Source organism: Hypanus sabinus, chromosome 7 (assembly GCF_030144855.1).
Source record: "Hypanus sabinus isolate sHypSab1 chromosome 7, sHypSab1.hap1, whole genome shotgun sequence".
NCBI lineage: Eukaryota > Metazoa > Chordata > Chondrichthyes > Myliobatiformes > Dasyatidae > Hypanus > Hypanus sabinus.
The window spans coordinates 75,336,918-75,351,963 of NC_082712.1; the positions used below are offsets into that span (position 1 = coordinate 75,336,918).

The 15,046-nt window shown below is 41.6% G+C and overlaps 1 protein-coding gene across 1 annotated transcript in view; it reads left to right on the top strand.

Moving 5' to 3' along the window:
• The window catches only part of bnc2 (basonuclin zinc finger protein 2), a 283,605-nt gene that overhangs the window by 24,809 nt on the left and 243,750 nt on the right, over positions 1–15,046 (top strand). The window contains exon 4 of the mRNA XM_059976307.1: positions 6,994–7,229. Within this exon, the coding sequence (XP_059832290.1) occupies positions 6,994–7,229 (236 nt within the window). The remainder of the gene's footprint in view (positions 1–6,993; positions 7,230–15,046) is intronic.

A 15,046-nucleotide genomic window follows, 5' to 3' on the forward strand; every position in this document is an offset into this window, starting at 1 on the left:
TGTGATAGTTATTAAATAAAAAGGCCACTCTATAAAGCGGGATTCAGTTCAAAGTTTGGAGCAAAAGTTGCTTGGAGTGTCAAGCAGTACCTTGCCCCTGGCTATGAATTCGTGCTCTTTGCTGAAGTGTCGCTTAGAATAAGATAATAGGAAATGTGATAAAAGTTCCCTTTCTGTGCAATTTTAATTTATTCTGCATATATGAATGGATGCTGTGTGCAAGTTCGTAAGTTATCTCTCTGTGGTGAAGATAAAATGATTATCACACACAGGCAGGCAGCTCAATCGTTTTCAATCTCTCTCTATTGCTTGAAGCTAATTGGGGTAATTTCCTTATTTTTGTAATTGTGTTAATTGATGAATGTACTTTGCAAAATCAAAGAATATTTAAATATGCCAGTTGGCATAGATAGTGCTTTATTAATGGAGAATTACTGATTTTCAAATTCATATTTTGTGGGATTATCTTAGTCAAGAAAAAAAAGAAATAAGATTAGATTAAAATATACTTCCCAATAAATGAGCGCACAGATATCAAACAGCACATATTTTCAAAAGCAAAGATTGGGTATTTAATGTCTTATCAAAGGGATTTTATTCAGTGAAATTCATACAGTCATTTGAATGACTGCAAACAGATATTTTCCAAAGTTCTGGCAAATTACAATTTAGAATATCTGAATTAGAATTATATTTGTGCTGAGTAAAAGAAATATTTTTCCACCGGTGATATTGGGAAAGCTTGCATTTTGTTGTACATTGTTTCAGCCAGCGTCTGAACCCTGTGTGGTGTTGGTGTAGAAATTTGAGGCTTCCCTTATGGCTGCTGAGTGATACTGATGAAGTGTTCCTCAGTGTGTGCAGATGTCCTGCAGGAGATCTATTTGGAGGAGGCCTGGCTCTGTAAAGATGTGTGGGTGAGAGGGAATGCTTTGCCTTTTCAGGCCTGCCCTTTCACAGTTGCTTGTGTCCTGTCACTGCTTATGGTCCTGCTATAATCTCTGACTGTTTCAGAAGTCCTTTAATTTTGACATGCAAAGTCATCTTCAATAGGTTGTTGTAAGAGAGTGCTCTCAATGCATGCATCAGAACTATGCCTCTGTATAGCTTGCTTTTCCTTTATCTATCTCAGCTCCTAACTGGAGATATATTAAGCACACTTTCACAACGTATTTACTTAACGACTGAAGTGAGAGATCATGGATTCAACAAGACACTTCAGTGCAGGAACTGACAAGACAATGCACCTGGTCTATGACTGGTTATCTCCTCACCCCATCAACATCTAGCCTACTTGCTTATCCAGCTTAAATCCAGTCACTCCTTCACCTCAACTGCTCTCTGTGGTTGCAATCTCCACCGTGAGCTCTCATCGTGCTCTCTTAAAAAGTTTCTCTTGACTTTCTTCATGGATTTATCAAGTCAAGTCAAGTGAAGTTTATTGTGATTTAACTACATACATGTTTATAACATATAACCATATAATGTATATAGAAATGAGATAATGTTTCTTCGAACCAGGGTGTAAAGCACAGTAGTACACATAACAGATGATAACTTATGAAAGTAAGGATAATCATATATAAGTAACAAACTAAATGCATTAATATTAAGTATTATGAAGTATGAAACAGATTAACCAATGATGCTTCGAATACGATGTGGCCGGGAGTTCAGAAGCCTCTTGGCCTGGGGGAAGAAACTGTTTCTCATCCTGTCTGTTCTTGTTTTTATGCATTAGAGTCTCCTGCCTGATGGTTGAAAGTCAAAGAGGATGGTGTGATCCTTAATAATAGTAATGGCCCTGTGTACACAGCGCTGCTGATACATTTCCCTGATGGACGGTAGGGAGACCCCTGTGTCATCTCAGCTGTTCTCACAGTCCTTTGTTGGGACTTCTGGTCCGATGCTCGACTGCTCCCATACCAGATGGAGATGTAGCTTGTCAGGATGCTCTCAATGGCGCTGGGCAGGGTTGGGGGTAGTGTTGGGAGCTGGACTTGCCTCAATCTTCTTAGGAAGTGGAGGCACCACAGTGCCTTTATGTTCAGGGAGGTGATATTAAGGGACCTGGTGAGGTCATCCGTGATGTGAATTCCCAGGAACCTTATGAGTTATTATTTAATCTTTTTGGCTCTACCATTAGTATTAGCCATCAAGTGAAAACATTCTCCCATCAAAACTTCTCAGTTTTAAATTCTTCCATTGTGTCTTTTATTGGATGGATAATTTACAAAATTAAACCATTTAACACCTTTTCATTCTTACATTTGTAGATAATGCATAAAGAGTTAAACTACATTTTGTTTTAAAACCAATAGCACCTTTGCTCCTCATATGGCCCCTGGGATGGTACACTATTACACTAACTGAGGGACTTCCTTACCCAACTCGGTCCCTCTCTGCCCAGCGCTGGAGAAGCCCTATATTGTGGTCCTTCCCCAACAGCCCTTGCAGCGGTTGCATCAAGCTTCAGCGTGTACTCCTGCAGCCTTTAATGTGCCAGCAGTTGTCTATGGACATCTTGATGTGCGGGAAACCAGCAAGTTCTGAGCACATCAAAGGGCGTCTTTCATTGAGTCGATGATCTTCCAGCAGCCATCTCTCTGTGGGTCTTTGGGAATGTCCTGTAGAACAGGATCTCTGCTTGGGATGAATTGTGATGCAGGTTCTTGCAACTTACTCCACATCTTCTTTGCAAACCTGTAGCCGGAAAGAGAGGAGTGTCCATCTCATCCCTGCTACGTTCCTCTTGGGGACGGCGCATGGTGTGAGTGACGTCTTGAGCATATGGGAAGTATCTGAACTAGAGGGCCCAGCGAAATCTTGATGCTTGTTGGTCAGTGCTGGTGACGAGGCATTTCTCCAAGTGGTCTGGATAGTGTTCGCAGGGAACCACCTCACAGTATACATCAAGTCCTTCTCCTGCAGTATCTGCAGGATGTTCCATGCTGACCACAGCCCGATGAAGCTGTGTTCAATGGTACTGGTCTAGAATAATATTTTCCACAAAGGGCAGGAAGCACGGCAACAACCAGCTGATTGGGACATTGTGTGGTGATGGGACCAGACTCATTCTTCACAACACCAGGGACAGATAGAGCTTTACACACTGTGGTACTTGGTGCCTACGTATATATGTGCCTAATGCAGCCCCACACAAAGGTGGTCATCAGGATGATGGCAGCATTGGGTACATTTTTGCTCCCATTGGCCAGGGACTTGATTGGTCTGGCTCACTCCATCTTGGGTATCCAGATAAATCAGAAGATTCCCTGCGTGATTTCCAAGCTGGAGGAGTGGGGAATGGGCCACGAGTGTGCCAAGTAGATCCAACCTCAGAGTACCTCGCACCTAAAGACCAGGTACTTCCCAGTTACTGAGAGGGAACATCCCCTCCAGCCAGAATTTCTGATTTGCCTTCCCAACCACTCCAGCCAATTCCAATTCCAACTTGCATCCTCGGCACCCTCAGGTAATGAGGCCTTGCTCTTTGCATGGTTAGCTCTTGCCCTGATGCCAACTCAGACTGGTTGTAGATGCTCATCAGTCTGTGAACTGAGCAGAAGACGGTGATGTAGAGGGAAGCTCCACTTGGATTCTTCCACTGCCTGGCAATGTCACTCCCTTATGCTCTTGTTCTTCATAACGGCTTCAGACATAAACAAGATGAGGGAGCAGATAACCCTGGTTGACTCCTGACTTGATGGGGAAGCTGTTTGTTTCCCACCCATTGATTTCGACTGCAGTCGGATCCAGCCTCAGATTCCCTCTACAAAGCTCATTTCGGAGAGCATATCCACAATGTATATGTGTGACATCCTGTTGAAGACTTTCTCTTGGTCCAAGTTGAGCAGGTAGGCATCCACACCCTGTCCTGCATGTAGGCGATGGTATGTCTGAGCAATACAAAGTTGTCAGACATCTTTCTGTCAGTCACAGTTCAGGTTTGGTGTGGGTGGATCAATAGCAGTCTTGAGACTGTTGGCAATGGCCTTGGACAAGTTCTTGTAATCTACATTCAGTAACGAGGTGGGTCTCTATTCGCTGATGTCATTCCTGTCCCCTTTCTTCTTGGAGATAAGGAAGAAAAAGTCCTGGCATGTTCAATTTTTTTTTTGATGCTTTTACAACCTCTCAGTTGAGGGCAACTTTATGATACAGTAGATGGTACCCCTGCCTCATGGTTCCAGTGATTTGGTTTCAGTCTTGAGATTCACTGCTGTCTTTGTGGAGTTTTCCTGTTCTTTTTAGGTTCATACATTCCCTTCATTCACTTCATTAATGACAGTGATAAAGCTATCAATGTGGAAAGTTCTTCACTTTGACAGGTGCTTGTCACTTGCCCGTGCGTGTGTATGTGTGTGTGTGTGAGAGAGGGTATGAGTGTGTGTTGACATTTTCTCTATTTGATCCAAGGCATCATTTACTTTCTATTGAATCATGGAATTATTAAGCCACAGAACGATGTCACTCAGCCTGTTGAGTCTGTGCTTGCTAGTAGTAGGACAATACTACTTTTCCTGTACTTTGCAAATTTTGCCTCAAATATCTATCCAATCCCTTTTAGAAAACACTGATATATTCTTGGGTGGCGATGTGAAGATATGTCTCTACCAAAGGAGGTATAAGGCGCTTCTTCCCTCCATCAGCCTGCAGGTCATCCTTGGACAAGATGTAGCACCTGCCTAGCCTCCCCCCCCCCCCCCCCCAGATCAGTGTCACGTGAAGCCATGGAGCAGGTGGTGGATGGTCATAAGAGCAGTTGGAGCAGATAACAAGTCCTGGTTATGCAACCACTGACATTGGGCAGACAATCTTTGAAGAGTATTGATAAGGGCTGGGGTCACCCGTCTTTTAACGATGTTGCCCAGAAGGCAATAACAAACCTCTTCTGTAGAAACATTTGCTGAGAACAATCATAGTTGTGGAAAGACCATGATTGGCCACATCATATGACGAGGTACATAAATTATATCTTCTAATTCCACAACCCCTACTGACCTTGTGTTTTAAATTATAACCACTTTCTGCATAAAATAAAATGTTTTACCATTCTCATTTTGACATCTGACCATCATTTAAATTTGTCCCTCGTCCTTGAACCGTTTGCTATTGGAAACAGCTTCCTCTCTAAAGCATGCATTTAAGTATGTCTCATATTTTCTCTCAACCTTTCAATTCCATTTCCTCAATCTAACTTTGTAGCTGAAATCTCTCATCTTGGGAACCATTCTAGTAAATCTTAACTGTACCTTCTCTGGGATTTTACAACCTTCCAATATAGTGATTAGGCTTCAATGAAATACCTCTTTTATGATCTAACATGCATGTTTGATGTAATCTTCCTGTGCTCTGTCCCTCTACTTATGAATTCCAGAATCTTATAAACCTTTCTTTTTACATCCTGCCACTTGCATGAACTTAAGTATGTACCTTCCCTGCTCCTCCTGTTTCTCACTCTTTATAGCTATCCCATTTAATTTATGTTGTCACTCCTTGTCGTTTCTGCCAAGTTCATTGCATGCTTCTCTGTACAGATTAAATTTCAACTGCCTTGTGTCTGCCAGCTGTGTCTTAGAGTTACACAGCCCAGAAACAGGCCTTTCCTGATTTAAATTCTGGCCCATGCCCACCAAATTGCTTATCGCAGAGAACCCATTTGCCGGTGTTTTGGCCCATATCTCTTTAAACCCTTTCTATCCATGCACCTAGTCAAATACCTTTTTATTGTTGTAATTGTGCCCACATCAACCTCTTCCTCTGGCAACTGGTTCCACGTTCTCACACCCACTGTGTGAAAAGGTTGCCCCTCGGGTCTCCTTTAAATCTCTCCCTTCTTGTGTTGAACCTATGCTCACTTAGCTTTTGGCTTCCTTACCTTGGGATAAAGACTGTGTCCATTCACCTTACCTATGCCCCTGATAATTTTATACACCTGTATGTCATTACCAGGTTTTTGTACTCTAGGGAAAAAGCCCTCGTCTTTACAGTCTCTCCTTATGACTCAAGCCTTCCAGTCCCACTAACATCCTTGTGAATCTTTTCTGCATCCTTTCTAGCTAAATGACATTTTTTTCAATACCTGTTTGGTCTCAAACTGCACAAAATATTGCAGGAGTAGTATCACCAGCGTTTCGTGCAGTTGTAACATGATGTCCCAATTCCTGTACTCATTGTCCTGACTGATGAAGAGAAATGTGCCAAATGCCACCGTCACCACCCCATTTAATTACGCCACCAATTTACGGCAACCGTATGTGTATTCCTTGGTCTCTCCATGTTACAATACCCACCATAGTCCTGCCATTTACTGTGTAAGTCTTGCAAGTTCTAACTTCCTAGACAGTATCACTTTGCCTTGAGTTAAATTCCATGTGAATTACTTGGCCCATTATGCCAGTTGATATAGTTCCTGTTATGATCTTAGATAACCTTCTTCACTGTCCACTGGCACTGTGCCAGCAAGTCTGGTGTCATCCGCAAACTTTCTAGTGATGCCAACTGCAGTCTCATCCAAATTGAAAATGCAGATAACGAACAACAGTGGAGCCAACAGTAATCCCTGTGGCACACTTCTTGCGGTCCCTTATTATCTTCCCCATTGCTTATCACAATCTCAAGCTCTGCGTCTGCCCATTTTGAAATTTTGTTCTGCATATTGATATGGAAGTTATTAATACATATCAAATAAACCAGTAGGCACAGCACAAACCCCCAAGGAACATCATCCTGTCTTAGAAATGACCTAATGACCTCTTACCAGTACTCCCTGCTTTCTTTCCTTAAGCCAGTTTCTCATCCATATTCCACCAACAATTTTTTTTTGGGAAGAAGCAGATCTCCATTCCCCTTATCTGAAGGAAAGCACTACGTTCTCAATTTATGCAATTCAGCATGATTCCTTGTCTGAAGTGATCACATTTGCTAAGTGATATCACTCTGTCCTGTGTGAAGGTTCTGTTTAAGATCACCTGTTCTGTTTCTCCCCAGCGCTGGACAAGCTCAGCACCCAGCATCTGTACCACCCAACTCAGGTGGAGATTGTGCAATCGAACGTGGTATTTGACATCAGCAGCCTGATGCTGTACGGTACTCAGGCTGTGCCTGTACGCCTCAAGATCCTCCTCGATCGTCTTTTCAGTGTTCTCAAGCAAGAGGAAGTGCTCCAGATCCTCCACGGCCTAGGATGGACTCTTCGAGACTATGTCCGTGGTTACATCCTTCAGGTAGGAATGAATGGGAATATGGAAAAAGAAAAAGAATTACGCTGAGTATCTGCATGTCTTTCTAACCTGGTTCTCATCATCAATTGCCCACAAGTATTGTTAAATGAGATGGAACACTTGCAACACTATACCTTGCCAATCGTAGGTTTTTCTTACCAACTCCTTGGGTTTGTTGAAGGCTGAGAACTTAAAAAGTTCTCCCAAAATAAGCATTGTATATATTACAGACGTGTTTGTCTTTTCAAAATCAAAAACTTGTTTATGATTTTGACAAATTACGGTGGTTTCTTTTATATATTTTTTTCATCATGTGTGCTTTTGGGTTTAGGGCCTGTCGTTCACCATATTCCAGTCCAGAAATTGCAAAGGCCTCTGTCCATGCCTCAAAAACAATTGGGGTGGCATGCAGGCCAGAGGGATCTTTTCTATTGAGAATTTCTACTCTAGATCTTCAATAAGAGCTAGTTACAGTTGATGCAGGAGTATTTGGTTTTGCTGACGATCTCAAGGAACTTGCTCATAATCTGTCCAGGCCAAGGTTATGCTTGGACACCAAAAGAAGAAACTTTAAAAAAACTTAAAACATCTTTCTTTGCTTGGCTAACTTAACAGGAAAGTGTCAGGTTGCGGCTGAAGGGTTTGTGAGCAGATGTGTATGTGGATATGATCATTATCTTGATCCACTCGCACATTCTATCACTTTGTTTAGCGTAATTAATGGGAAATACTTGGTATGTTTTCCACAAGACCTAGGAACTCTCTAACACCAATCTAACTAAAGATTGTGATGGTTTTTGCAAGGGCCAGCAATAGTCATCAGAGCTGAGGGTGATTACACCCAGATGTGATGTTCTCTCAGCTTTCAGGACATCAGTTCCTAAATTGATCACATATTTCTTTTTTTTTTGAGGTTCATTCATCTTTTCCCTTGGCCCCTGAACAAATGAACAAGCTTTGCCAAAAAATTCCAGAGCTGTTGCCATGCACATAGATGTTCTTTTTGAGGGCTGTTTGGAGATTTAACTTCTGCCATGTTTTGCATTGCATGTTGTCAATGATGAAGGTTATCCAATGAGTCTTGGCTCTGGTGGCTGTCACTCATATGAGAAAAAAATCCACTAATTTTAACTGATTCACAACTCGGAGCTTGTGTAGGGCTTGCAAATTCAAATCAATTTGAAAAGAGTTAGTTTCCATCACATTCTGTACTCCTTCCCTTGTTACAGTCTATGTGCACTTTCTGTTGATGTTCAAACACAAGCTTGAGCAGCAGTGCATGCTTATTGTAAGCCGTTCCATTAAATGGAGTCCGTCTTCATCAGAACGCAAACCAAGAGTTTAATGGTGGTGGAGTGTCGATGAATTGCTCTTGAGTGCAGGAATTTTCTGCATGAAAGTAGATAATGTCTGAATCCACTCATTTGAGGTCAGCAAAGAGGTTGTAAGACGATGTTCAAATGAAACCCTCCACATTAAATGTGAGTTTTATAGTGCTGATCCTCACAATTAACATTTAAGAGTGTTCTTCAAAAGTTTCCTCCTTTCCTTGCAAATGCAGTGTTGATTTTGATTTAGATTCAGAGACTGATTGAGAAGAATGTTCATCAAACTGTTGAGCAGTATGCAATTAGGGGAAAATAAGACACTTACAAAGAAATACTTTTTATATGCCAGCAAAGATATTGCAAAGCCATATTTCCCTGTTAGCTATTACATTTTAGCTTCTATCCACTGTTACCATACACTATCTTAAGATTCATTTCCTTGTAGGCATTTACAGGAGAAATAAATACAATAGAATTTACAAAAAAAAACTATACATAAATAGAAGACTGTGGATAATTTTACATATATAAAAAAACTATTGAACTATACATAAAAACCGACAATCAACCAATGTGCAGAAGAAAAAAAACAGCAAATAAAAAAATAACTCTGATAACACAAGTTGTAAAGAGTTGTCGAAAGTGGATCTATAGGTCTGTAGGTCATGGAAGCAGATCAGAGCAGTGGTGGTTGTAGTTCACCATATCGGTCCAGAAGCCTGATGGTTGTAGGGTAGTAACTGTTTCTGACTTGGTGGTGTGGGATCTAATGTTTCTGTACCTCCTGCCTAATTATAGTAGAAAGGAAAGAACATGACCTGGATGGTGAGGGTCTTTGATGATCGATGCTGTTTTCTTATGACAACGCTCCATGTTAATGTACTCAGTGATGGGGAGGGGTTTGCCTGTGATGGATTGGGCTGTGTCCACCATCTTCTGTAGCCTTTTCTGTTCCTGGGCATTGGTGTTTCCTTGCTAGGCTGTGATATTCACCACTGTACATCTATAGAAGTTTGTCAAAATTTTTGGTGACATGCCAAATCTACTCAAACTTCTAAGAAAGTGGAGGTGCTGTCATACCTTCTTTGTGTTGACACTTATGTGCCAGTCCCAGAACAGATCTTCTGACATGTTAACACCAAAGAGTTTAAAGCTCCTGACCCTCTCCACCTCTGTTTTCCACTGAGGACTGGCTCATGGATCTCTGGCTCCTTCCTCCAGTAGTCGATAATCAGCTCTTTACTTTTGCTGACATTAAGTTATTGTAGAACCACACAACCAGATTTTCAATCTCACTCCTATATTCCAGTTTGATTCCACCTTTGATTCAGTCAAAAAAGGTGCGGTCATCAGTAAACTTAAATATGGCATTAAATCTGTATTTAGCCACACAATCATAAGTATAAAGGGAATAGAGCAGAGAACTAAACGCACAGTCCTGTGATGCACCTGTGCTGATGGCGAGTGTGAAGGAGATGGTGTTGCACATCCATATTAACTGGACTCTTCAAGTGAAGAAATCCAATTGCATAGGGAGGTAAGTCAAGTTTATTGTCATTTTATTATATGTATGCACATAACATATATAATCATAAAATTAATATAGAAATGACACAACGTTTCTCCGAGCCAGGGAATAAAAGCACAATAGTACACATAACACACAATAACTTATGAAGGTAAGGATAAAATCCCATGTAAATAGCAAGAAGTTCTTTGGGCACAGAGCTTGGAAAAAGCGACGCAACAGACTTTTAACACCATAAATCAATGAGTTGTTTTGTTATGTCTCCCCTCTCGCTGTGAAACGGGGACACCTCTTTTTCCCTTATTAGGGAGAGAGAGAGAGCCTGTGGTATGTCGAATACCGGGTGAACGAGTAGTCTTTGGGGTACTGCAAGTCTGTGTCTTTATTGATGCTTTGCTGCACGTTTGAATGCTTGGTGGAGGGTGCCGATGCTTTTTTGCTGGTGGGGGAAGGGGTGTCATTGCTTTGCTGCTGCTTATTTGTGGGAGGGGATAACTGGGGGGGATTTTGGGGTTCTAACATTTAACTGTATTTCATTCTTTGGGGCATTCCTCTGTTTTCATGGATGTTTGTGAAGAAAAAGAATTTCAGAATGTATATTGTATACAGTTCCCTGACATTAAATGTACCCATTGAAACCTATTGAAACTAAAGTGCAAAAACTAAATATTGTAAGGTATGGAACAGATTAGCCAGTGACACTTTGAATATGATGCGGCAGGGAGTTCAGATGCACAACGGCCTGAGGGAAGTAACAAAATCCAGGTCTTGAGGGGATGCGTTTCATGGGGATGATAGTGTTGCCTGCTGAGCTGGTGTCAGTGAGGAGCATCTTCATTGTCCAGGTGTTGCAGAGGTGAGTGAAGAGCCAATGAAATTAAGCCTTCTGTTGACCTGTTGTGATGGTTGGCAAATAGGAGGAGATCCAGATCATTCATCAGCAGGAATTGATATGCTTCATAAAAACCTCTCACGGCACTTCCTCACAATGATGTAAGTGCTACTGGATGATGTCACTGGCAATAGTGGAACCCTAGTGGGACGGAAAGACAGACTCCCATGTAGAGACAGAAAACATAACTTATACATAAGAATTCTAACAGAACATCGGTGGCTCAATTGAGCGACTCTGTAAAAAAAAAATTTCAAAAAAGGTACCCCGCGATAGTACTAACAGGGCATCCAAATAAATAATACAAGAAACACAGAATACCCAAGCCAATAAAGATAAACTTAACAAGGAAATATAAATGATTATTAAATCTCATTAAATAATTATTAACCAATAATGGTGCTGTGGAAACCTCAGAGCCAGATGCTCTTTGGCTCGCCACACAGGCCTGGAGATTTAATTACAGATGATAGTCATTGAGGCAGGTTACCACTTTCTTCTTGGGCACCTGTGTGATTAATGCAAGTTTGAAGCAGGGGGGTATCTCAGACTGCTGAAGTGAGAAGTTGAAGAAGTCCATAAATACTCTAGCCAGTTAATTAGTACAGTTCTACAATACTCAGTGAGGTGCACTGTACCAGGCCAGATGCTTTCTGTGGATTCACCCTCCTGAATGATGCTGTCACCTTGACTGACCTCAGAGACTAAGATCACAGTTTTGTTGGGGACTCTGAGGGAGCATAAAAGGCATTGAGCTAACCTAACAGGCAAACATGAGGAAATCTGCAGATGCTGGAAATTCAAGCAACATGCACAAAATGCTGGTGGAACCCAGCAGGCCAGGCAGCATCTATAGGGAGAAGGGTCTCGGCCCGAAACGTCGACAGCGCTTCTCCCTATAGATGCTGCCTGGCCTGCTGCGTTCCACCAACATTTTGTGTGTGGAGCTAACCTAAGAGCAAACTATCACTACCATTTATGTTGCTTGGTTTTGCTTTGTAGGAGGTGATAGCATTCAAGCCCTGCCACAGCTGTCGAGCATGCTTCTGTGATTCAAGTTTAGTCCTGAGTTACCCACCAGAAATGGCCTTCCCAGGGTCATACCTGGATCTCTTAAAGTCCAACACATTAGTAAGCTAATAGCCAGAGCAGTGTGGACGGATCTAGGAATGAAACAGATACGGTCCAGAGATTTGTGTGACATAGATCTACTACATTTATATCTGGGGGCTAAGGGTTAAATCCAAGGAGCTTGTGTGCTATTTCTAAGTTTTCAAGCTAAGTACAGAAGCTGACATGGTAGAGAAAAGGGAATCTACACCATTGGTTATGCAGTTTAGGACTTGGATACAAAGTCAAAAAATTCGAAGTTAAGTCTGTCTGAGGTCAAGTTGAAAACATTTATTAGAAATTGGGAATTCATTTCTATAAATGAAAATTGACAGTAGGGCAATTATTAATAGGAAATGAGACGGAAGGTGATAGAGGTTTGTGAGGGGAACACTTTGCATCTTGCATTCACAACACCACTAGTTTCAGAATAAGCATGCAAAATGATAGGACTGGTCTGTGGGTTGAAATTCTAAATAGGAGAAAAAGCAATGTAGATGGTATCAAAGGATCTGGCAAGAGTGGATTGGGACAGGCCATTTTCTGCAAAGGTGTACTTGGTAAGTGGGAGGCCTTCACAAGTGAAAATTTGAGAGTACAAAGGTTGTATGTGTCTGTCAGAATAAGAAGTAAAGATAACAGATGTAGGGAACCCTGGTTTTCAAGAGATATATAGGCCCTGGTTATGTAAAGAAGGAGATGTATAGCAGGAATAGGCAGGTAGGAACAAATGAGGTGCTTATGGAGGATAATAAATGCAGGAAAATACTTAAGAAAGAAATCAGGAGGGCTAAAAGAAGGATGAGGTTCCCCTAGCAAACAAGGTGGAAGAGAATCCTAGGGATTCGACAGACACTGAATCTTAAAAGCAAAAGGATTGCAAGGGACAAAATTGGTCCTCTGGAAGATCAGAAAGGTAATCCATGTGTGGAGCCAAGACAGATAGAGGAGATCTTAAATTAATTCTTTTGTCTCTGTACTTACTCAGGAGACGGGCACAGAGTCTATAGAAGTGAGGCAAAGCAGCATCAGTGCAGATAAATCCCCAGGGCCTAACAAGGTGTTCCCTCGGACCCTGTGGGAAGTAAGTGCAGAAATTGCAGAAATATTTACAGTAAATCATCCTTAGTGACAAGTGAGTTATCAGAAGATCATAGGATAGGCAATGCTATTCCGCTGTTTAAGAAAGGCTCTAAAAATAAACCAGGAAATTATAGACCTGTGAGCCTGACATCAGTAGTGGGAAAGTTATTAGAAAGTATTCTAAGAGACAGATTATATGAATATTTTGATAGACAGGGACTGGTTAAGGACAGTCAGCATGGCTCGTGCTTGGTCGGTCATGTTTAACCAATGTTATCGAGTTTTTTGAGGAAATTACCAGGAAAGTTGATGAAAGCAAGGCAGTGGATGTTGCCTAGATGGACTTTAGCAAGGCATTTGACAAGGTCCCGCATGGGAGGTTGGTCAAGAAGATTAAATCAAGATTAAAGATGAAGTGGTAAATTGGATTAGACATTGGCTGATCTGGAGAAGCCAGAGAGTGGAAGTAGATAGTTACCTCTCTGACTGGAGGCTTGTGTTCATGGCGTGCCCCTGAGTCCATTGTTGTTTGTCATTGATATCAATGGTCTGGATGATAATGTGGTTAGCTGGATTGCTAAATTTGTGGATGACACCAAAATTGGGGGTGTAGCAGACAACGAGGAAGACTTGTAGCAGGATCTGGACCAGTTGGAAAAAAGGTCTAAAAAATATCAGACTGAATTTAATGTAGACAAGTGCGAGATGTTGCACTTCATTCGGACCAACCAGGGTAGATCTTACATATTGAATGGTAGGGCACTGAGAAGTGTGGTAGGACAAAGGGTCATCGGAATGCAGGTCCATAATTCGTTGAAAGTGGCGTCACAGGTAGATAGGGTCATAAAGAAAGCTTTAGGCACATTGGCCTTCATAAATAAAAGTATTGAGTAAAGGAGATTAAATATTATATTGAAGTTGTATAAAACATTGGCAAGGCCTAATTTGGGGTATTGTGTGCATTTTTGGTCACCTAACTACAGGAAAGATGTAAATAAGGTTGCTAGAGTACACAGAAAATTTACAAGGCTGTTGCTGGGTTTGGAAGATCTGAGTTATAAAGAAGGATTTAATAGGTTATGACATTATTCCTTGGAATGTAGAAGACGGAGAGGAGATTTGAAAGAAGTATATAAAATTGTGACAGGTATAGATAGGGCAAATGCAAGCAGGCTTTTATCTACTGAAATTTGGTGGGACTACAACTAGTGATCTGGGATTAAGGATGAAAGGTGAAAATTTAAGGGGAACATGAGGGGAAACTTATTCACTCAGAGGGTCTTGAGAGTGTGGAAGCTGCTGCCAGCACAAGTGGTCCATGCAAGCTCAATTTCAATGCTTAGCGGAAGTTTGGATAGGTACGTGGATGGCGGGGGTATGGAGAGCTATGGTTCTAGGTGCAAGTCAATGAAGTAGGTAGTTTAAATGGTGTAGCATGGATGAGATGAGTGAAAGGGCCTGTTCCTGAGCTGTACTTTTCTATGACTCTACATTGCTGCTATTTTGCATACCAATATAAGACCATAAGACATAGGAGCAGAATTAGGCCATCTGCTCCACCATTTAATCAGGCTTGATCATTTTTTAATCTCCTCCAAAACCCCAGTTCCCGACCTTCTCCCTGTAACCTTTGATGCCATGTCCAATCAAGAACCTATCAATCTCTGCATTAAATACACCCAAAGTTCTGGCCTCCACAGCTGCACGTGGTAACAAATTTCACAAGTTCACTACCCTTCGGCTAATATGTCCTTAACTCTGACATCCAGGAGGTAACATGTCATCTCGGAATCTCGTTCTCATACACAGAGCCTCCTGTTCATTCCCCTAATCAATGAATCCCCTATCATTAGAGCTCACATCCTCTCCCCACCCTTCC